Source organism: Heterodontus francisci, chromosome 15, assembly GCF_036365525.1.
Source record: "Heterodontus francisci isolate sHetFra1 chromosome 15, sHetFra1.hap1, whole genome shotgun sequence".
Lineage (NCBI taxonomy): Eukaryota > Metazoa > Chordata > Chondrichthyes > Heterodontiformes > Heterodontidae > Heterodontus > Heterodontus francisci.
Window position 1 is genome coordinate 83941401 of NC_090385.1, and position 23123 is coordinate 83964523.

At 42.0% G+C, this 23123-nt stretch overlaps 1 protein-coding gene across 7 annotated transcripts in view; it reads right to left on the bottom strand.

Annotated features, from left to right (window-relative positions):
- Positions 1 to 23123, bottom strand: part of brwd3 (bromodomain and WD repeat domain containing 3) — a 114893-nt gene that overhangs the window by 54272 nt on the left and 37498 nt on the right. For 4 of the 7 annotated variants that reach the window (XM_068047768.1, XM_068047767.1, XM_068047769.1 and 1 more), the window contains exons 20-24: positions 22231 to 22324; positions 14547 to 14684; positions 11561 to 11637; positions 3957 to 4119; positions 2248 to 2364 (exon numbers count right to left, since the gene is read on the bottom strand). In XM_068047768.1, the coding sequence (XP_067903869.1) occupies positions 2248 to 2364; positions 3957 to 4119; positions 11561 to 11637; positions 14547 to 14684; positions 22231 to 22324 (589 nt within the window). Of the gene's footprint in view, positions 1 to 2247; positions 2430 to 3956; positions 4120 to 11560; positions 11638 to 14546; positions 14685 to 22230; positions 22325 to 23123 lie in introns of those variants that run through there. The other 3 variants (XR_010976479.1, XM_068047770.1, XM_068047772.1) reach the window with 2 other exon arrangements.

Genomic DNA, 23123 nt, shown 5'->3' on the forward strand with positions numbered 1-23123 from the left:
CAAGTGTGGTCTGGCAATGTCAGCATAACTTTGAATACTTATTTTTTGCTGCTGTTGCTATATACCCTAGTGTTTGCAGTTTTTTTTTGCAAAAACTGCTTTACCACATTGAAATTTGTAAAACTGCTGAAAGGTTAAAAAGACAAAAGTATTATCCACCTGGAGCAAGATAAGACAGATAGAATGCAGATAGATTTGCATTTATAAAGTCTCTAATCAAATCCCAAAGCATTTCATATACAATTAAATTTGAAATGTATCAACCATTGTTGTAGAGGCAAACACAGCAGCAATTTTTAGCAAAACAAATGCAGTAAGATGAATAATCAATTAATCTGCTTTTGATGATACTTGAAGGAAAAATATTGGTCAGAACTCAAAAAAACACTCCTTGCTCACTTCAAATAATAAATGGGATCTTTAACGACCACCTGTACCAACACAAGGGCCTTGGTGCCATGTCTCAACTGAAGGACACCATCTCTGACAACACAGCTCCTTTCTTACTGTACTGAAGTAGCACTCTTTCATCCCTGAGTCAAAGAAGATGTGATATCAAGATTACACTATCCATTGCAGTTTTGATTGTTGTGGTCATATATTGAATCTGTGGCATTATGTGGTAGGCCAACTCTATCTAAATTAGGTCTGTAGCACATCACAAAGTAACAGACAAAAGGAATACTAGACAACCAGAAAACCAAGGACATCCTTCCAGATTGATGACCAAACTAAACCCACAGGGCTGAATGTGTGGAAAAAATGGCGACCCACATGCATGGTCTGCGCACTGCCACGCCACCATGATCTAGCATGTGGTGGGGGTGGGCTCTGCAACATGTGAATGGCGTCAGCTGCCTCTACGCAGGCGTTGGCGCCATTTTTAAAGCGCTGCCACTCTTGCACAGTTGAACCCCATACCCCCCTACTATACTGTAAATAAGTTTCTGACCTGTATCCTCACCAATACAATGAAAATATATGGCTGCCCTGTTACTCCCTCCCCCCAAAAACACTTACATTGAACATTTGACCTCTCCCCCCCTACAACTGCACAAAGTGCAGAAGTCATCCATTCCACCCCCCACACCAAAAATTCCTAAGCTCCCCCTTTCCCCACTTCGGTGGCGCCTGCTTCCCCTGGACGGGAATGTGAAGGCACGTGAGTGCTGCCCATCGCACCACAGATCCTGGACAGCCGGTAAGATGGCGGGAAATTGTAGGTAGATGTATTTCCTTTATTTAAACATTTAAAGTCAGGTCCCGTCAGCGAGCAGTGGGGGGCGGCTGCCATGAAGATCAGCGTTGGGCTCCGTGGAGGGCCGCTGCCACTGCGATCTTCCAGCCCCCCGACACCCGCCACAGAGCCCGACGTCGGGGGCTCAACAAAATTCAGCCCATAGTGAGGTTTGAATGGATGGATACACCATGCAGGTACCAAAGTATAGGCCAGCAATATGTAGAGGACTGGTGCACGAATGTTTACTGTCAACTCACCAGAGCTCACCATCACCTTAAGAGCAATTAGGGATGGGCAACAAATGCTGGCCTTGCCAGTGACGCTCAATTCCACGAAATTAAAAAAAAATTCACCAGAATCTGAAGAGTCAGAAAAATGTTAAGTATGTTAAACAGGAATGTGTCACAGGGCATACTCTGAAAACAAAGGATATCACACGATGCACACAAGGCTGCATCTGGACAGGATGCTGCACAATAGGGTAGTTCATTAATAACGGATGAATAAAAAAAAAAAGAGTGGGATCAAATATCACCATACCCTCTTCAATTTTTGTAGCATGCGGGGGACTTGTTTAAGTGTGCGGTACTTGTTAACTTTTTGCACGGCCATGCATGCGCAATAACAAAAGGGACAACTTGTGTGCAGTCTGCATAGGCACTTCTGGGTTTCTGCATAGTCGCGCAGCTTAGAGGGAACGTTGCCCAAGACGTTCTATTGGCATCTAGGTGCACTGATTGAAAAAGCTGGTTCACTTAAGAGTCTTTCATGCTTTGCTAAAAATTGCACATAAGTGATTAAAAAAGTGGATCAAAGAACTACATTTATCTAGTGCATATACCATTAGATAAATCAAGGTGCGAATAAATTTATGCAGCCAAACAATTTTCAGAAATAAAACAAAGTGTTGGCAGGCTGTGCAACAGTATTTTGCAAGAAACATCAAACAGCTGTTAACTTCAAAAAGCAGACATATTTTGTACATTTGAAAAGAATCAAACACTCACCTCATCACCCATCTGTGGCACAAATGGTGACCTGCGTGGTGTTGTATCTCTGATCCAAGCTGGAGGAATCCATTCTTCAGAGGGGGCACCTTCCACTGCAAGGAGTTCACTTGGCCTCTATTATATTTGTATATATAACATTCCAATTTGAGAAAACAGGATTGGATTTGAAAGTGCCAGTGCTATATTTATAATGAAAGTAGGAAATGTAAAATCCTTTTAATAGTTCACCACACCCACGCAAAGGAGAAGGTATGGGACTTTGTTATTTACAAGTAGACTTCTTAATGCTCATTTGGTGCAGCAAAAACATTGATAAGATTGAAACGATAGAAGAAGCAACACGGGTAAGAACTGTAAAAATAAAATTCTAGTCAGAAACCTTAATTGACTTAGGTTAAACAAGAACAAAATGCCACGTGCAAGTCAGGTAGATCCTTGCTGAGCTCTACTGTGAATGGAAGCCATTTACACTATTTAATAAAAGTCACATTCAGGTGTGCAGATTAAGATTTATAGTTATGATATTTAACAAATCTCTAGTCTTTAATAACCCATAATTTAAGTATAGGTTAGCATTCATGCATTATGCAGAATGAGAGCAAGTAATGAATCAACTCATCTTAGCCTGTACATTCTGAAAGACAGATACAGCAATATCCATACAATTTCTTTTTGTTATGCATCTGACCTCAGCATGTCATTGCAAAACAGGTCTACCTTCTGGCAATGGGGGAAAGTTACAAATCAATATCGTCTCTGAGCAAACTCTTCAGAACCTACATGAATTGGAAGACAATTTAAGAATTACAGCAGTCTGCATTAGAGAGTCGCTCAAGTTCAGCCATACCCGTCACCTTCGTTAGGAAGATTAAATGCACCCTGCAATAACCAGTTTACTGCCCAATAGCCTGGGCCCAGGGATGATGACAGACCCACTGATGCGCGTACTATGATCTCTCACATGCCACCGCATGTGTTCTCGTCTTTACAGGATGCAGACTTGAAACGCGCGGAAGCAAAGCTGCTTTGTTTTTGTTTATTTTACACAGAGTATGAAATGAATTGACAAGAGTTTTCCAATGAGTTACATTTATTTCCCGTCACTCCTTGCACCTCAACAGACTGTACATGTTCATATCTAGGTCTTGGGTTACAGTATCCCTGAAAGAAAGAAAAGACTATCCTTTGATACTGCCCTCAACTCTGGGTATTGACAACTGGTTCACTGAGCTGCCAAATCAGTTACCAAGGTCAACCCCTTGATATGAAAACTTGCAGTATCTGCAAGCCATTCAGTTAAATTCCTGCCAGGCATAATGAATAAAAACTCTATTATAAATTCAAGAGATATCTGCAATAACGTTCATTTCAAACTGATACAACCCGATGCATCCTAATTAACATTCCAAGAGCCAGACATTCATCTCGGCAATGGCACAAAGCGGGTGATATGTGATCGGCCCACATTATATGCAGCATTGACTGCAATGGACCTGAATATAAGACGCTGCTTATAACGGGTGGCTGATCAGATACCTCCCATTTTGTGCCAGTACTGGAGATGAAGTTCGAGACCTAAAAGTCTTGTAGAACTCCGGGAGTTATCTGTTGTAAATTGAATCTTACCTTATCAATACAATTTAATGCAAAAATCCCTTCCATGTCATATAGGTAAAAATTACAAAATGATGCACACATTCTTGTACCTTCTGTCTGGACTTCTTGCGTTTTACAGCCAATCTTTCTCCCAGCTTCTCATCTTCAGAGCTGCTGCTATTGTGCCGTACTATTCGTCTCACCAATCGTTTGGGTGGTTGGAGGTTAATACCTGCATCTGCTGTCCAATCCGAATACTCACTTGATGAGTCACTAAATTTTGAATGTTGAGAAGGGATATTTAAGCTTTTAAGATGAACATTCAGACCTGGATCCAGTAAGGGACAGTAGATAACTGGTTTTACTGAAACTGACTGGCTGAATGCTGAAGTATTTCCCCCCAAAACGGGACACATTTCTTGCCTCTTCTCTCCCCACTAAAAACAGTACCTAAACATACATCTTGAGGGTTTCCAGCAAGATTCGCTTAAACTCAATTTGTTCAGTGAAGTGGACACAATCCATTGATCCCTGCTTTTAAATAGATTCAGTCATATCTTACCTTCTTTCAAACACTGAATTCTTAATGCAATTTTTAGATTTCCCTTGAGATATTATTGATTTCTCTTTATGTCCTGTGATTTTCTAAAAAATCTAAAATATTTTAGGGACAGGTCTGTGATTTGCCTCAAAGCACAAAATGCGCAAAATGTCATCAATAGGAAACAAACATTCTTTTGGGAGGATCCTCTCAGCTGACAATTAAATGGAATGAGTCATTTCATTGACCATAACAGGAAATGGGGTTTAAATGTAGCTTCATTTTAAAAATTATATGTGAGACACCATTGTAACTTAACCAAGGAGTTGCTGAGCCATACACAATAGGAAGGTCTTAGGTTCTATATCTGATCTGTGCTGAATTAGCTGACCTCAACAAAAGTAGCAGCATAGACAACCCAACCAGAGAACTTACTCCTGATTGGCATTCAGCAACTCCTGTTGGAAGTACACATGTATGGACTTTGGGAAAGAACTGAATTGGACTCAGCTGTGATGCACTTTGACCCCATTGGTCCAGCAGCCTGCCAACATGCATGCATGAATAGTGGTCACTTGGACGAATACCAATGGCCAAGTGCCCACTGAACTATACCCAACAAGGTAGTGAGACAGAAAGCAGGAAACTACAGGCCAGCTAGCTTAACATCTATCTTAGGGAAAATGTTAAAAGCTGTTATTAAAGATGGTATAGCAGGACATTTAGAAAAATTCAAGGTAATCAGGCAGAGTCAACATGGTTTTGTGAAAGGGAAATCATGTTTAACCAACTTATTGGAGTTCTTGGAGAGAGTTCCATGTGCTGTGGATAAAGGGGAGCCGGTGGATGTATTATACTTAGATTTCCAGAAGGCATTTGATAAGGTGCCACATCAAAGGTTATTACAGAAAATAAAAGCTCATTGTGTAGGGGGTAACATATTGACATGGATAGAAGATTGGCTAGTTAACAGGAAACAGAGAGTCGGCATTAATGGGTCATTTTCTGGTTGGCAAGATGTAATGAGTGGTGTGCCACAGGGAGCTGTGCTGGGGCCTCAACTTTTTACAATTTATATAAATGACTTAGAAGGGACAGAAGGTATGGTTGCTAAATTTACTGATGACACAAAGATAAGTAGGAAAGTAACTTGTGAAGAGGACACAAGAAGGCTACAAAGGGATATAGATAGGTTAAGTGAGTGGACAAAGACCTGGCAAATGGAGTATAATGTGGGAAAATATTAAACTGTCCACTTTGACTGGAAGAATAAAAAAGCATATTATCTAAATGGTGAGAGTCTGCAGAGCTCTGAGATGCTGAGGGATCTGGGTGTCCTAGTGCATGAATTGCAAAAGGTTAGTATGCAGGTACAACACGTAACTAGGAAAGCTAACAGAATGTTATCGTTTATCGCGAGGGGAATTGAATACAGAAGTAGGGCAGTTATGCTTCAGCTATACAGGGCATTGGTGAGACCATATCTGGAGTACTGTGTACAGTACTGGTCTCCTTATTTAAGGAAGGATGTAAATGCGTTGGAGGCAGCACAGAGAAGGTTTACTAGACGAATACCTGGAATGGGCAGGCTGTCTTACGAGGAAAAATTGGACAGGCTAGGCTTGTATCCGTTGGAATTTAGAAGAGTAAGAGGTGACTTGATTGAAACATATAAGATCCTGAGGGGTCTTAACAGAGTGAATGTGGAAAGGATGATTACCCTTGTGGGAGAATCTAGAACTAGGGGGGTCACTGTTTAAAAATAAGGGGTCGCCCATTTAAGACAGAGATGAGGAGAAATTTTTTCTCTGAGGGTTGAAAGTCTTTGGAATTCTCTTACTCAAAAGGCAGTAGAAGCAGAGTCTTTGAATATTTTTAAGGCAGAAGTAAATAGATTCTTGATAAGCAAGAGGGTGGAAGATTATGGGGGGTAGGTGGAAATGTGGATTAATCAGTTCCACCATGAAGTTACATAATGGCGGAGCAGCCTCGAGGGGCCGAGTGGCCTACTCCTGCTCCTACTTCATATGTTCGTATGTAACAATGATTCAATACTTTTGATGGGATTTAAGAGGGCCACAAATAGGCCAGAAAATTTGGCTACAGAAAAATCCAATCTGGAAGGTGGAGAAGACACAGTCGGAGGACTGTTCTTGATCTGCAGAGAGTAGAACTTAAGTCAACTACGAACTGGAAAATAATTTTCACAGCCTGTTTAGATCTGCTGATCTCGTGTGAAGTACAATAAAGGCTTAGAAACAAAAGAAAAACAAACGAGAAAGAGTAAAGAACAAAAGGATGGGATAAGGACAGTAGAAAGGATCTTAGTTCGGAAAATCAAGATGTCGAATCAGTTTGGGTGGAGCTAAACGGCAGAAACAATAGTGGGAGTAGATTATAGGCCTCCTTAACAGTTCTTGTAGTGACGGGCAGAGTATAAATCAGAAAATTAGAGTTGCATAATATAACAATCATGAAGGACTTTAATCTTCATAAAGACTGGGCAAACCAAATATGCAGCAAGTGTGTGGGGGGACTAGTTCATGGAATGCATTCAAGACGGTTTTCTAGATCAGTATGCCAAGGAACTAACAAGGGAGCTTGCGATTTTAGATCTAGTTTTGTGCAATGAGACAGGGTTAATTAATAAGCTTGTAGTAAGGAAGCCTCTAGGGAACAGTGATCATAATATGACAGAATTTTATATTGAGTTTGAGAGTGATTTAGTTGAGCATAAAACTAGGGTCTGAAATCTTAAAGCAAATTATGTAGATACAAGCAATGAGCTGGCAAATGTTACACCATTGTTCAAAAAAGGGTGTAAAGATAAGCCCAACAACTACAGGCCAGTCAATTTAACTTTGGTGGTGAAAAAACTTCTAGAAAAAATAACTGGGGACAAAATCAATAGTCACGTGGACAAATGTGAGTTAATTAAGGAAAGCCAGCATGGATTTCTGAAGGGAAAATTATGTTTAACTAACTTGCTGGAGCTTTTTGAGGAGGTAACAGAGACAGTTAATGAGGGCAATGATGCTGATGTGGTGTACATGGACTTTCAAAAGGCATTTGATACAGTGCCACACAACAGACTTGTGAACAAACTTGTAGCTCATGGAATAAAAGGGACAGTAGCAACATGGATACGAAATTATCTGAGCGACAGGAAACAAAGAGTAGTGGTTAATGGATGTTTATCGGGCTGGAGGAAGGTTTGTAATGGAGTTCCCCAGAGATCAGTGTTGGGACCCTTGCTTTTCCTGATCTATATTAATGACCTAGACCTTGGCGTACAGGGCACAATTTCAAAATTTGCAGATGATATGAAACCTGGAAGTATTGTGAACCATGAGGAGGATAGTGTAGAACTTCAAAAGGACATAGACAAGTTGGTGGAATGGGCAGACAGGTGGCAGATGAAGTTCAATGCAGGGAAATGTAACATGATTCATTCTGGTAGGAAGAACATGGAAATATAAAATAAAGGGTACAATTCTAAAGGGGGTGCAGGGGCAGAAGGACCTAGGTGTATATGTGCATAAGTCATTGAAGGTGGCAGGACAGGGTGAGAGAGCAGTTAACGCATACAGTATCCTGGGCTTTATTAATAGGGGCATAAAATACACAAGCAAGGAAGTTATATTGAACTTGTATAAGACACTAGTTCAGCCTCAGTTAGAGTACTGCGTCCAATTCTGGGCGCCGTGCTTGAGGAAAGACGCGAGGGCATTGGAGAGGGTACAGAAAAGATTCACGAGAATGGTTCCAGGGATGAGGAATTTCAGTTATGAAGATAAATTGGAGAAGTTAGGACTGTTTTCCTTGGAGAAGAAAAGGCTGAGAGGTAATTTGATAGAGGTATTCAAAATCATGAGGGATCTGGACAGAGTAGATAGAGAGAAACTGTTCCTACGCGTGAAAGGATCACGAACGACAGGGCACAGATTTAAAGTATTTGGTAAGAGAAGCAAAAGTGACATGAGGAAAAACTTTTTCATGCAGCAAGTGGTTAAGATCTGGAATGTGCTGCCTGAGAACGTGCTGGAGGCAGGTTCAATTGAAGCATTCAAAAGGGAATTAGACAGTTATATGAAAAGGAAGAATGTGCAGGGTTATGAGGGGAAAGCAGGAGAATGGAACTGAGAGAGTTGCTCTTTCAGAGCGCTGGTGCAGACATGATGGGCTGAATAGCCTCCTTCTGCGCTGTAACGATTCTGAGATTGGGAAACTAGATTAAAAGATACGACAGTAGATACACAATGGCAAATATTTAAAAATTAATTCATTGATTTGCAATGATTATATGCTCCCTGAAGGAATGAAAGCCCCTCAGGAAAAGTGGGCCAACAAGAGAACAAGAGAAGTTAAAGACAATATTAGGTTAAAGGAAGAGCTTATACTGTCACCAAAAAAATAGTAAGCCTGAGGACTGGAAGGATTTTTAAGATTCAGCACAGGATGACAAAGAAACTGGTAAAAAAGGATACGAGAGTAAATTAGCTGGAAACATAAGATTGTAAAAGCTTCTATAGGTATATAAAAAGGAAAAGCTTAGTGAGAATAAATGTGGATCTCTTAGAGGCTGAGACAGGGGAAATTATGATGGGGAATAAGGAAATAGCAGAAACTTCAAATGAATGCTTTGTATCTGTTTTCATAGTAGATGACACAAAAAACATTCTGGAAATAATGAGGAACTTAAGGATGTTAGTATTAGTAAAATATTACTGAAGAAATTAATGGGTCTAAAATCTGACAAATCCCTTGGACCTGATGGCCTACATCCATCAGGGGGTTTTAAGAGAGGGGGCTGTAGAGATAATGGATCCTTTTGGCTTTGATCTTCCAGAATTTCCTAGGTTCTAGAATGGTCCCTGTGGACTGGAAGGTAGCAAAAGTAACATACGTACCACACAAGTGTCAATGACCATCTCCAACAAGAGAGAATCTAACCATTGCCTCTTGACATTCAACTGGATTACCATCGCTGAATCCCCCACCATCAACAGCTGGGGGTTACCATTGACCAGAAACTGAACTGGATCAGCCATAGAAACACTGTGGCTCCAAGAGCTGGTCAGAGGCTGGGAATTCTGAAGCGAGGAACTCACCTCCTGACTCCCCAAAACCTGTCCACCAACTAAAGGGACAACTCAGGAGTGTGAATACTCTGCAATTCCCTGGATGGGGGCAGCTCCAACAACACTCAAGAAGCTCAACACCATCCAAGGCAAAGCAGCCCGCTTGATTGGCACCCCACCCACCACTTTCAACATTCACTTCCTCCACCACTGACTCTCAGTGGCAGCAGCGTGTACCATCTACAAGATGCACTGCAGGAACTCACCAAGGTGCCTTTGACAGCACGTTCCAAACTCGTGACAGCTACCACCTAGAAGGACAAGGGCAGCGGATGGATGGGAACACCACCACCCGCAAGTTCCCCTCCAAGTTACACACCATTCTGACTTGGAACTGTATCTTTGTTGCGTCACTGTCGCTGGGTCAAAATCCTGGAACTCTCTTCCTAACAGCACTGTGGGTGTACCTATACCACATGGACTGCAGAGGTTCAAGAAGGCAACTCACCACCACCTTGCCAAGGGCAATTAGGGATGGGCAATAAATGCTGGCCTTGCCAATGACACTCACATCCCAAGATTGAATTAAAAAAAGTAACCTTGTTATTCAAGAAAGGAGGGAGAGAGAAAACAGGGAACTAGAGGCCAGATAGCCAACATCAATAGTAGGGAAAATGCTAGAATATAGTTTTAGAGATGTGATAACAACAACTACTTGCATTCCTTTAACATATTAAAAATGTCCCAAGGCACTTAGAAGTCAAAATGATGAAAGCGAAATTGTGTGTAATAAATCTGAGTTTTTTAAGGATGGGTGGGTAAGGGAGAGCCAGTGAATTTAGATTTTCAAAAGCATTCAATCAGTTGCCACACCAGAAGTTATTACACAATATCAGGCTCAAGGGATTGTGGGTAAAATATTAGCACAGATTGAGGTTTGGTTAACGGACAAAAAGCGGAGACTAGGAATAAATGAGTCTCATTCGGGTTTGCAGATTGTAACTAGTGGGGTACAAGGACCAATGCTTGGGCTTCAGCTACTTACAATCTTTATCAATGACTTACAGGAGGAGCCCAAGTGTAATATATTCAAGTTTGCTGATAATACAAAGTAAGGCAGGAAAATAAGCTGTGATGATGGCACAAATGGGGCTGCAAAAGGATTTAGACAGGTTAACTGGGTGGACAAGAATATGGCAGATGGAATATAATGTGGAGAAATGTGAAGTTATCTATTTTGATGGGACGAATAGAAAAGCAGAATAGTTTTTAAATTGAGAAAGACTGGGAAATGTTGGTATTCAGAGGGACCTGGGTGCCCTTGTACACCAATCACAAAGTTAACATGCAGGTACAGCAAAAACAAATGGTATGTTAGCCTATATTACAAAGAGATTGGTATAAGAGTAAAGAAGTCTTACTGTAATTATACAGGGCCTTGGTGAGACCACATCTTTATTACTGTGTACTGTTTTGGTCTCCTACTTAAGGAAGGAGATACTTGCCTTAGACAGAGTACAATGTAGGCTCACTAGACTGATTCCTGGGATGAGGGGATTGCCCTATGAGGAGAGATTGAGTAGACTAGCTCCATATTCCTTCAAGTTTGAAGAATGAGAAGTGATGTCATTGAAACATACAAAATTAAGCAGTTTGATAGGGTAAAGAGGAGTCTAGAACTAGGGGTCACAGTCTCAGAATAAGAGGTTAGTCTTTAGGACTGAGATGGGAAGAAATGTCTTCACTCAAGGAATTCACTCAAGGAATTCTCTACTGCAGACAGCTGTGGATGCTCAGTTGTCGAGTATATTCAAGACAGAGATTGACAGATTGTTGGGTACTGCGGGAATCATGCAGGAAGGTGTAGCTGAGGTCTTAAATCGATTATATTGAATGGAGGAGCAGATTCGAGGGGAGGAATGGCCTACTCCTAATCCTATTTCTTATTTTATTATGTCAGTCCTCCTGTCTGGTTGTAGGGGTGGTACATGACGATGGGTGTAACATACAGTACAGGCCAGTTCAATTGTGTACATAAATTCAAGTTACTATTTACAGTCCAATGACAGAATTCAAATCTAAGGCCTCCTACCTAGAACTGCTCTCACTCTGCCACTCTTCTTCAGCCTCATCAGAAGACCCGTCACTTCCATCTATTGTCTCCATTTCCTGCTTGCCATAAGAAGCAAAGTATTGAAAAAGACAATATACTAGTGGTTATTTCCATTAAACGATATGTCATTTATTTGGAGTTGGAGCAAGGGAAAGGTGAAGTCCTAAAATAAGATAAAATGCCACCAGATACCATCTTCATTAAACCGGCCAATAAAAATAACTTTGAACAAAGTCCAAATAACCTTTAAGTACCAAATACCAGAGCTTTTGCTCGCCACCTGTGATGCAATGGTTTTTAAGCCCAAGATGCATAAAGGCTACTAGCTTGTCTTAAGATCTTGATTTTTGCCCCAGTCATAGACGATATGAAGCCACCTAGAGCCAAAAAGACTTTTGCCTGTACTGAATTTTTTAAACATGTATTTTGCGTTGCAAGAAACATCATAACCTTAAAATTAGATACAGGTCATTTAGGGCGATGTCCAGAAGCACATCTTTATATGAAGGATGGTGGAAATCTGAAACACTTTTCTATCTACCCAGCCGCAAAAAAAAGCTGAAGTTAGGTCAATTGAAAAGTTCAAAAATGAGATTGATAGATTTCTGTTAGACAAGGGTTACAGAACCAAGATGGGTAGAGGGAGTTACGGTACAAATCATCCATGATCTAACTGAATGGTAAAACAAGCTCCATGGCCTACTCCTTTTCCTATGTTAGAGATTAAACACCAAAGGTTACACACATTTCTCAACAGAAATGCCATCAACTCAAACTATCCATTCAATATTGATGTCTGGCTGATGACTTCAGATCGTAATGGGAGACGCAGTCATCTATTGTTTTTTGTTTCAAGTTAATTTCAAGGCTTCAGATCAGATTCTGTAAATAAGCTTGATTGCAGTGATGTTCTCGTGATAACACGACAGATCAAAGGATCATCTGAACTTGTGGGGTTGACTGACAGCTGTGTTTAAGAGTTTTCAGAAGGGGGCAGGTCACTGGTTGTAGACCTCTCTGATGGATAGCTTGTGTCAGCTATGGCACAGTTGGTAGCACTCTCGCCTGAATCAGAAGGTTGAGGGCTCAAATCCCATTCCAGGACTTGAGCAAAAAATCAAGGCCGACACTCCAGTGCAGTACTGAGGGAGTGCTGCACCGTCGGAAGTGCTATCTTTTGGGTGAGTCATTAAACTGAGGCCCTGTCTGCCCTCTCAGGTGAATGTCAAATAAGAGCAAGGGAGTTATCCCCGTTGTCCTGGCCAATAGCTATCCTTTAATCAACATCACAAAAACAGATTATCTGATCATTATCACTTTGCCATGAGTGGGATCTTGCTATGTGTAAATTGGCTGCCCCGTTTCCTCCATTACATCAAGGACTACACTTTAATCATTAGCTGTAAAGCGCTTTGGCACGCCTAGTGGTCAGTGAAAGGTGTTATATAAATGCAAGCTTTCTTCCTTCCTTTGTGGCCAAGATTCTCCAATTACCTGTTTATATTGTGGCTGCACTAATTGCACAGTAACTTGAAATTACTACAAGATGCACATCTGCCACATAATAAATGTCAGTTTCATAATAGTCGAGAGCCAAGCAGAATACAGAAAGAGCAGAAGAAAAATGAAAAAATATAGGGGAGGTGGGGGGGTGGGGTGCAAAGAGATTGCATGAGATAAGATTAGCAGGTAACATAAAAGGGAACATTAAGCATTTTATATACATTTAAAAGAGTAAAAGGATTGTCAAAGAGTGGCTGTGGCTGATCAGGGACCCAAAAAAAGGAAATAATCTTGTCGCGGTAAAGGGCATGGTCGAGGTACTAAATGAGTAAAAAACAGAAAATGCTGGAATATTCAGCAGACCTGGCAACATCTGTGGAGACAAGACCAGTTAACATTTCAGGCTGATGTCTTTGAGCATTTTCTGCTTTTATTTCAGATTTCCAGCATCCACAGCAATTTACTTTTGCACTCAATGAGTATTTTTCAATGGACTTCACTAAAGAGTGCTGCCAATATCACAGTAAAGGAGGAAGCAGCAGAGATAATGGATAGGATAGAAACAGATAAAGGCACTTCAACAGCTGGCAGGGCTCAAAGTAGAAAAGTCACCCAGTCCTGATGGGATGCATCCTAGGTTGCTGATAGAAGGATGGATGGAAATAGCGGAGGCTTTGGCAAAAATCTTTCAGTACTCTGAGGATACAGAAATAGTGCCAGAAGACTTGAAGGGTTACAACTGCTACATAGCTGTTCAAAAAAGGGGAGAGATATAAGCCACTTAACGGCAGGTCAGCTGGCCTAACGTTGGTGGTGAGAAAACTAGAGATCACAGCCTGGACATTAACAGGGGAAGGTTAAGTAGAATAGACAGGAGGGGGAGAGATTCAGACAGGCTTGCCCACATGCTGTGGAGTTTCAACTCCACAGTGTGCACTTTTTGTGCTTGATAGGTTCACTATATTGAAGTCTGCTTGAGTGACAGGCTTGGCTTCCAGTCAGGCGCACAGGACTCCGAAGTAGGCCACAGAAGCAAGTAGGTAAAATTCACGACCTGGGGGGCATGGGGCGGGGTGGGAGGCTGGAGGAAGTAACCCTGCTCTTCCTGGCCCACAAGCAGTGCTTTAAAGACACTTATCTTCTCCCTAAAGCTGTCCTTGCCTTCCTTCAGTAGCCAGGTTTTCCTGGGAAATCAGGTCGGTCACTGGAAAACCTGCAAAGCAGGTCAAATCAAGGTAACTTTCAGAAGAGAAATGAATAAATACATAAGGAAAGATTTGCAAGACTATGGGGAAAAAGCATGGAGGTGGGTTGAATTGGATCGCTCTTTCAAAAAGCTAGCATAGACATAATGGGACAAATAGCCTCCTTCTGTGGTGTAAGATTCTACGATTCTTTAAGCGGAGCAAGAGTAGTTAGCACAGGATTTACAATAGTCAAATTAAAGTCCATAGTTACTGACCTCTGACGAATTATTCGGTTCTTCCATCCGACGAATATTGCAATTACGACGTTCTACAGTTGACCGTGTCTGGTAGAAATGTTGATTACGGCGTTGAGTCCGCCTCCCTGAGCGTTGAAAATAATCCTGACTATCGGTCTACAAAGTAATGAATAAAGTTCCCATTACATTATGGCATAATAATTAATGTGCCATAAATATCCTCAAATCTCCAGCCACAGTCACCTAAACAAGCTGTTGCTAGATATCAATACCAGAAATTTCAAATGCTGAGCAATGTCACTATCTTGGTTCATAATGAAATGCTGGGATGTGCAACTTCCAGGATTACCATACGACTCATTTGCTTTGCTTTTGCAGTATAAAGTGACTCCTGACAACGCAGAGCATGCGCAGAGTGATCGCGGACGTCAGCAGTGCGTGCGAACATTTGCCAGCACGAATGTGCGCATGCACCGCTGATGTCGTAACGCAATGACATCACCCCTCAATAGTAGCCATCCCTTCCCCCTAACAATACCCCGCACCCTCCCGCCAACCCCGCTTCAATCGCCACTGCCTTTCCTCAGCCACTTGCCCTCGCTGCTTCCCCCCCTCGGTCACTCACTCCCCGCCGCGTCGCTACCTTCCCTCACCACTTGTCCCCCGCCCCTCGCTTCCCACGTCCCCGCTCTCCCCACAGCCAGTCACTCGCTTCCATCCTCGCCGCTTCCCCCGCAACCCCCCGCCGTTAGCTGCAGGCCTCACGCTTCTCCCCTCAGCCATTCGCTCCCACCCTTGCACTCACCACCCCCCCCACCCCACAAACTCCCCTCGGCCGCTCTGTCCTGGCCTCGTCACTTCCCCCGTCAGCCGATCGCTACCCACCGCACCACCCGAAGAAGGGGCAAGGGGGCAGGGAACCAGCCGCTGATGTGGCAAGGTGGGAAGCGAGTGGCCAAGGGGTGACGGGGCAACGTGGGAGTCAGTGGCCAAAAAGAGGGAACAGGTGTGCGGGGGGGGGGGGGGGGGGGGGTCGGGGGGAGGGAGGTTGAAACAGGGAGCGAGCGACCAAAGCAGCAAGGTGGGGAGCAAGTGGCCGAGGAGTGGGGAAGCGGCAAGGGCAGGAGCGAGTGGCTGAGGGAAGGCAGCGGCAAGAGGGGGAGTGGCCGAGGAGGGAGAAGCGGCTAGGCGGGGAGCGAGCGGCGAGAATACGGGCGTGGGAGGGAGCAGCGAAGAGAAGCGCGATAGCAGGATGGAGCAGGGTACTGTTGGGGATGGGATGGAGGTGGCGATTGCAGCCACTGTGGGGATTTGGGTTTAAGGCTGCGTTTGCTTTTTGTGACAAATTGAGCAGCGCCATTTTATTACTGGCAGCTGCCTGAGATGTCGCAGACAGTGATATCTCAGTGGACGAGGCTGCATTTGCACATGTGCCAGTACTGTGCCACCTAGTGGTTTGTTGTCAGCAAACTCAGCCTTTTTCGTAACTGGGTTAAGAATCACAGCTAAACGAAAGAATGTCAAGGATTCAATAAGTCCTTTATTTCACCTCGACAATTTGAACATAAAAAAGACCAGTTTTAACACTATACTAGTGCTAAAATGTGAATATGTTTTTGCCTATTTAATATATTAAAATCCTTGTATTTGCACATACTTCCCAAAACTGTTCTCCCAATAAATTCCAATGTCGACATTTAAAATGCAAACTGCACATTTAAACTGTGATTATTCCCTCCTGCAGTTGAAATACGCCTGCACACCACTAGCAAGGTGCAATTACTATGTGACTGGCATTGCAAAGCTAGTTTCAATTATAAAAAGTAGATATTATAATGCAAATATAAATATGACAATGTATGACTTTAAAATGTAGAGTGTATTACATGTGGGAACCCTGCTCCAAGTATCCCCTGCTTCACCTAAAGACTACACTGGACTTGATTCCATGTTGAACCCCCATGAGATCAACTAGCATAATATTAAAATCAGTATGCAGTCATCTGTAAACATTTCACATGCAGTTTAAAAGTTAACGGCATCCAAACCTTGCTATAACAGCATTGACTAATATTGAGTTTCTGCAACATTTTAGTTAATTTTTTTTTAATGTCATACTGTGCAATTCCAGTAATGGATCGACTCTGAAGCCTCATTTTTTTCCACCCTTTGCTCTCCTGTTTCAGGCAAATATTGTACTGACTTGAAATAATTTTTTTTCATGAGAACACTAATTGTTGTGGGCCATCAAGGGCACTATTATGCGATGCTTTCTTCCCCACAGGTCGTCACCCGCTGAGGCTCCCGTTACCCAAGTCTGACTTGGCATTTCACCTAATTTGTTGCTGGCTGTTCTCATTGGCCTCTGGCTCGCAGCCCATGCTCCACATGCAACTGTGTCTTGGCTTGTTTTTGGTCTGTGGTACACCCAGCCTGCACTCAGTTGCATTTGATCTATGTGTTTCTTTGATACAAATGGTCAGCATCTAGTCTATTATTGGCCACTAATGCTACCTCACTGGGACAAATTTCTCAAAAAAAACTTACTTAATTTTTAAAATTTCTTGAAGCTGGCATCTCGCTCACACCTGCATATGTGCATCCACAACAAATTGCATTAATATAGCATCTTTAACATTGTAAACCATCCCAAGGCCCTTCACAGGAGTATTATCCACTCCCACACCCCACCCACCCAGACATCTAATTATTCCTAGCCAGTTACAATGATCTATCTTCACCACCCACCAGCTCCCAACTCTCAAACCCTGCTCTATTTTCTCCTTGATACTCAACCAATTGTATTTATGCAAGGCCTTTAATATAATAAAACGTCTCAAGGCACTTCATAGAGGCATTATAAAACAAAATATGACATCGAGCTACACAAGGAGACAATAAGGCAGACTTAGTCAAAGAAGTAGGTAGTAGCAATTAAAAATTGAGATGATCAAGAGGCCAGAATTAGAAGAGCTTAGATATCCCAGAGAATTGTAGGGCAGGAGGAGATTACTGAGGTAGGGAGGGGCAATTCCATAGATCAAAGTAACAAAGAATTGTGAGACTCTTTTTAAAAGAAAAAGATTCACACATTTATACCAGCTTTGTAGTCATCTCGAAGTCATGACTTCTCATTTCCTCCTCACTAGGCTCAAGGTCTCATAAGGCCCCAGAGCCATTTAAGAGTCAGAAAGGTCATTTCATTCAGCACAGTGAATCAACACTTTTATTTAAAGGTGGTGTTCACAACACTGGCTTTGACAGATGACATTAATCCTGCTCAGAACAGGAGTTCATGTGACCTGTAGCTGAACGTACAACATTATTGCATGAAAGGAAAAAAAATCTCAGTTTGCAGTGCACGTTGAAGTGAGGATGGAGATGAAGAGAAATCAGTGCCTGTGGTTCACAGTCAGTAAGGTAGTTAGGAAAATCTGAAGAAGTACCAATCATAGCTCAAAAGGGAGCTTCAATACAGGCTATACTATTACAGTATCAGATGTGGAAATCCAGAAGAGATCAAATTCTGAAAGATCCCAACACCTTCCCAAACCTTGAACTCATGCCAAACATGAATAAGTAAAGGTTTCCAACTTGGACTGTACTAAATTCTTCATCTAACATTAAATTCCTTAAGCTGAATTCCAAATGTGTCCGCACTAGTGCTTTTCAAACTTTTCTGTACAGTCAGCCCTCTGCAAACATTGACACGTTCCCAGACAGCCCTCCTGAAAATGCATTGGCATGTGTGCCATTTGTTCTAACTTCTGAAAAGGAAGTGTAAACTACTCAAAGGAAAACAGGCTCACTGCAGAAAGCAATTGTTTATTAGTATACAGCAGCAGAAGTAACATGCTCCTACATCAACAAAGGAATAATTCAGAAATCTGCTCACATGTAGTTAGAAATCTGATTAGCTCAGACAACACTCCCACCCCCTTCCAAGATCCAGACCCCAGACTAAATACCTAAGGACTTCTCAAGCATCAACTAAGTCAACATAGCCTGTGAGGTTTCCTTTCAGTTAACTCACAAGCTTACTTGGGACAAAGTACTCATTTTTGGAAATTTTGCAATGCCAGAAGACAATTCGGATCATTTTCATGACTTTCTGCCACTGGAAAAATCCCTGGGCAAAGATGTACCTACCTTTAATTCAGGAGCCAGCATAAATTAAATGTTGAACAAGAGAGAGACGTATTTACATATATGATGTTCAGTATGTGCAAGGTTTTCTTAATGAACATGAAATATGAAAAATAATTGTTTAATATTCAAATTTGACAGGGACTTCAAAATGTTGAAACCCAGTAAGACACGTGAATATCACAAAAGCTGTGCATAATGGCGCACTTTCTTTCTTACCACAAATAAGCATGTGAGAAAAAGATTTTAAAGTGGCTACCTTTTTTCTTGCTGTATCGAGAACAGAACTGTGGTCTACAGTAAAAAAAAAGTCTGCTTCCATAAGAGGCACTCGAGTTACTGGGGGTGAGGAAATCACATGCCTCAAGTATCTCCAGTATCATGTTAAATTCTTCAAAGGGACAGTCGGAGTGTTTTTCCACCATTTGACTAAGTCAATTCTTTCATGTGTACAGTTGCTGAAAGTGTCAACTGATAACATGGTAGTGAGGGAAACCTGGCATCTGGAATCAGAGCGAACAAGGCAAGCAACTGTTCAATTCCTTAGCCAAACAGACTGAAGGATTGTGAACATAGGAACAGTAGGCCATTTAGCCCCTCGAGTTTGTTCCACCATTCAGAGATCATGGCTGATTGGCAACCTAACTCCATATACCCACACCGTTGTCCCATATCCCTGAATAAATTTCGTTAACAAAAAGAACACTCAGATTTAAAGTTAGCAATTCATATAGCAACAATTACCATTTGTGGAATAGTGTGCCAAATCTGTACCACCCTTTGTATGTAGATGCATTTCTTAATTTCATTCCTGAAAGGTTTGGCTTTAATTTTGGAAGACTATACCCCAGTCCTAGACTCACCAATCAACGGAAACAGGGGAGGGGGAGGCACGGGACGGGGAGGCGCGGGGAGGGGGTGGCGCGGGGCGGGGAGGAGGGGGGGGAGAAATCACGGGGGAGGGAGGGCAAGTGGGACATACGGGTGGCGGACAGGCATAGGGAGGGCGGGCAGAGGGCGCACGCAAGAGAAAAATTGAACAAGAGCGCAGGGGAGGGGCAACGCGCGCCAGAGGGCGGTATCATGCCATGAGGTCTTTTATATCCACCTAAGCAGACAGATTGGGCTCGATTAACATCTCATCCGAAAGACAGCACCTCCAACAGTGTCAGCCATGATTTTTATGCTCAAGCCTTGAATTCAGACTTGAACAAAGAAGCCTGTGATTCAGAGGTGGGAATGCTACCAACTAAGCTACAGCCAGCACCCAAATGGGCACTTGATGGCTCATGGATGGGATCCCCAGCAGCAATGGGCACCCTCGCAGCAACGATGCTGTCGGTGCTCTATAACCACCAACCACCCGATTGCAGCAGCCCAGTATCAGTTCCCAGCCTACCTCAACTCCATGCCATTGAAGCGCCCTCTTCCTGGAACTACAGCCTCAGCAATGGCCACTGTTAGCAGTGGCACTGCGGGCCAGCAGCTCTTGGTGACGTGCCTATTAATTGGCCGTCATGGGTAGTATATCACCCCAGGTCCCACACCCACCGACGCGGTGTCACCTCCCGCTTTCAGCCTCGACGGCAGGATTTGTGGCAGAATTCAGCCCACTTTCTCTCTATCTACCCTACCTGTTCCCCTTTATATCTAAAAGCTCTGATCCAATCATCCTCCAACCTTCTAAATTCTAGGAATAGAACCTTAGTTTGTGTAATCTCTTCTTGTAATTTAACCGTTGGGGTCCAGGTATCATTCTGGTAAATCTGCACTTCAATCTCTCCAAGGCCAATATATTCTAAGCTGTGTCCCCAGAACTTCTCGCAGTCTTCCAGGTGTGGTCTAGCCAGGGTTTTGTACAGCTGAAGCAGACTTCTAGTTCCTTGTATTCTAGCCCTCTAGAGCTAATGGCTAGCATTCCTTTAGCCTTTTGATTATCTTCTGTACCTGTTCATGACATTGTAATAATCTATATACCTGGTCCTCCAAGTCTCTTTGGTCCTCCAGCATTTTTAGCTTTTCACCATTTAGAAAGTACCCTGTTCTATCCTTTTAGGTCCAAAGTGGATGCCCTCATATTTACTTATATTTATTTGCCAGATTTTTGCTCTCTTAACCTATCAATTTCTGTAATTTTAGACTTCTACCTACACTGCTTATAATATCGCCCATCTTTGTGTCATTGGCAAATTTGGATTTGTGGCTCCCTGCCACATCATCTAAGTAGTTAATATGGTGAACTGTTGAGGTTCCAACACAGATCCTTGCTGAACACAACTAGTCATATCCTGCCAATTAGAGTACCCACCCATTATCCCTACTCTTTGTTTACTGTTGCTCAATTTTCTAACCAGGTCAATAGTTTTGCCTTCGATTCCATGAGCTGCAAATTTAATTAACAGTCTCTTATAAGGGACTTAATCAAATGCCCTCTATAAGTCCATATAAATAAAATCCATAGACATTCCCCTGTCCACTACTTTAGTCATCTCTTCAAAATTTTAATCAGGCTCATCAGGCATGACGTACCCTTTCCAAATCCATTCTGCCGCTCTCTGATCAGCTGAAAATTTTCAAAGTGTTCAGTCACCCTATCTTAAATATAGACTAGCAATTTGTTGAAAACAGATGTTCGCCTAACTGGACCATAATTCTCACTTTTCATAACAGGGCAAGGACTGAAAAGGAAGTGTAAATTGGAGTGGATGAATTCAGTGTTAAATCAGGTACAGAAAGACAGGGAAAGAAAGATTAGATTGAGAACACAAAAAAAAGTTTAAAAATTACAATTTTAAAAAGTCCAACAATTAAATCCTGAAGGAATGAGACTCCACATTTTTAGTCATTAACTTTCAGCATAAGAGAAGTTGGCTATCAATGATTGAGACTTATTGCATCGGTAAGAGAAAACTTAGACTGAAATGGACAAGATTTAACTTTCTGTGGTGAGTTTAGTTTGTTAACTCTCGCATTCCACTTTTTACTAAAACAAGAAACAAAACACCAGAAGTATAAAAGCTGTAAATTTAAATACAAAAATATCCAATCCTTTCTCTTTCCCATATATGCTACTTTACATTTTTTTCCATTACTAAAACATTTTAAATGTCTGTAAGAACAGCCCATTCTCAATGTCAAAAATCATAAAATTTGCAGCACAAGGAGGCAATTCTATTTACTGTACTTATGCTGGTTCTCCAGAAAAGATACACTTAGGTATATTCCTCCTACCAATGTGTGGCAAGTATTTGCTCAATTTGTGGCAAGAAATGCAATTTGCTGCTCCAGTAAATTCTCAAACTTTGAATGTTAAAATTTTTAATTCTTTCAACTGTCACTGGGCCTCCTTAAAGTCACAACTGAAAATGCATAGAGTTTCATCATTCATTTGTTACTTAAGATCACAGTACAAAAAGAATTTTCAGTTACAGCTGAAATTTTCAAAGTCAAATCCAACAACACTGCAAACAAGATGACATAAATAAATAGGAGGGCACTGATAACACTGAACATTGTTGGCAGAACTTTGCACAAAAAGCACATTTTTTCTGTTTACCTTCTGTGTTGGTTGCAGTGGTTTACGTTTTTTCTCAGTTGTGTACAAGTTAATTTCTCCATCACCTTTACCTAGTCTCAGTTCCTCCTGAAACCTGAAAACAGACAACTTTTTCGTGAATATTCGTTATTACTTCCTAAAAACGTTTATGTACATATTTATTATGCTGTCCTAAACTTGCGTGGGTCATGTGTCAAGGAAAATAAAACTGAATCCTGATAAATACAGAATTTAAAAGTGGTTACGTAACATGGACTGTCCCCTAGCTTCAAAGAAAAAAAAATGACTATCCAATTCAAGCACCTTCAGGATGCCAAGGAGAATTTGAGGACCACCACATTAAAATGGTTTGAGTGTTGACACCACAAAGTGGTCCCATAATGGCACATTCATTCTGGCAATTTATCAATCCTTTCCCAGAAGTAAAATCTTGACCTCTGTATTCAAGTAGCCACAATACAAATAAAAATACAGCTATATTAATCCTGAAATGCGCAGGCATGATTCAAAGGGGTATGTGCATTATATATGGAGAATCTTTCCATTTCAAGAATGATGACGATGATCTAGCACAGGGTTGTCCAACTTATGGCCCGCGGGCCAGTATTCGACCTGCCAAAGGTTTCCATTCGGCCCGCAGGTGTAAACTGTACTAAGGCTGTTCCTCGTCCTCGCAGGGCTCTGTGACTAGAAATGGGAACTTTCCCTTTGTCTTCTTGCAGAGCAGCCTTTCTAAAAGCATCGCGCTGAGTTGCACTTCCCAACTTTGACAGATTTGGGGTTTTCCTACTTTTTTTAAAAAGCCCATCGGAAAACCACAGAGAGAGATGGCTGGGGTTGGGGGGGGGGGGGGGGAATTGACTACTTATGCAAGCAAAAACAATGCTAGGTAT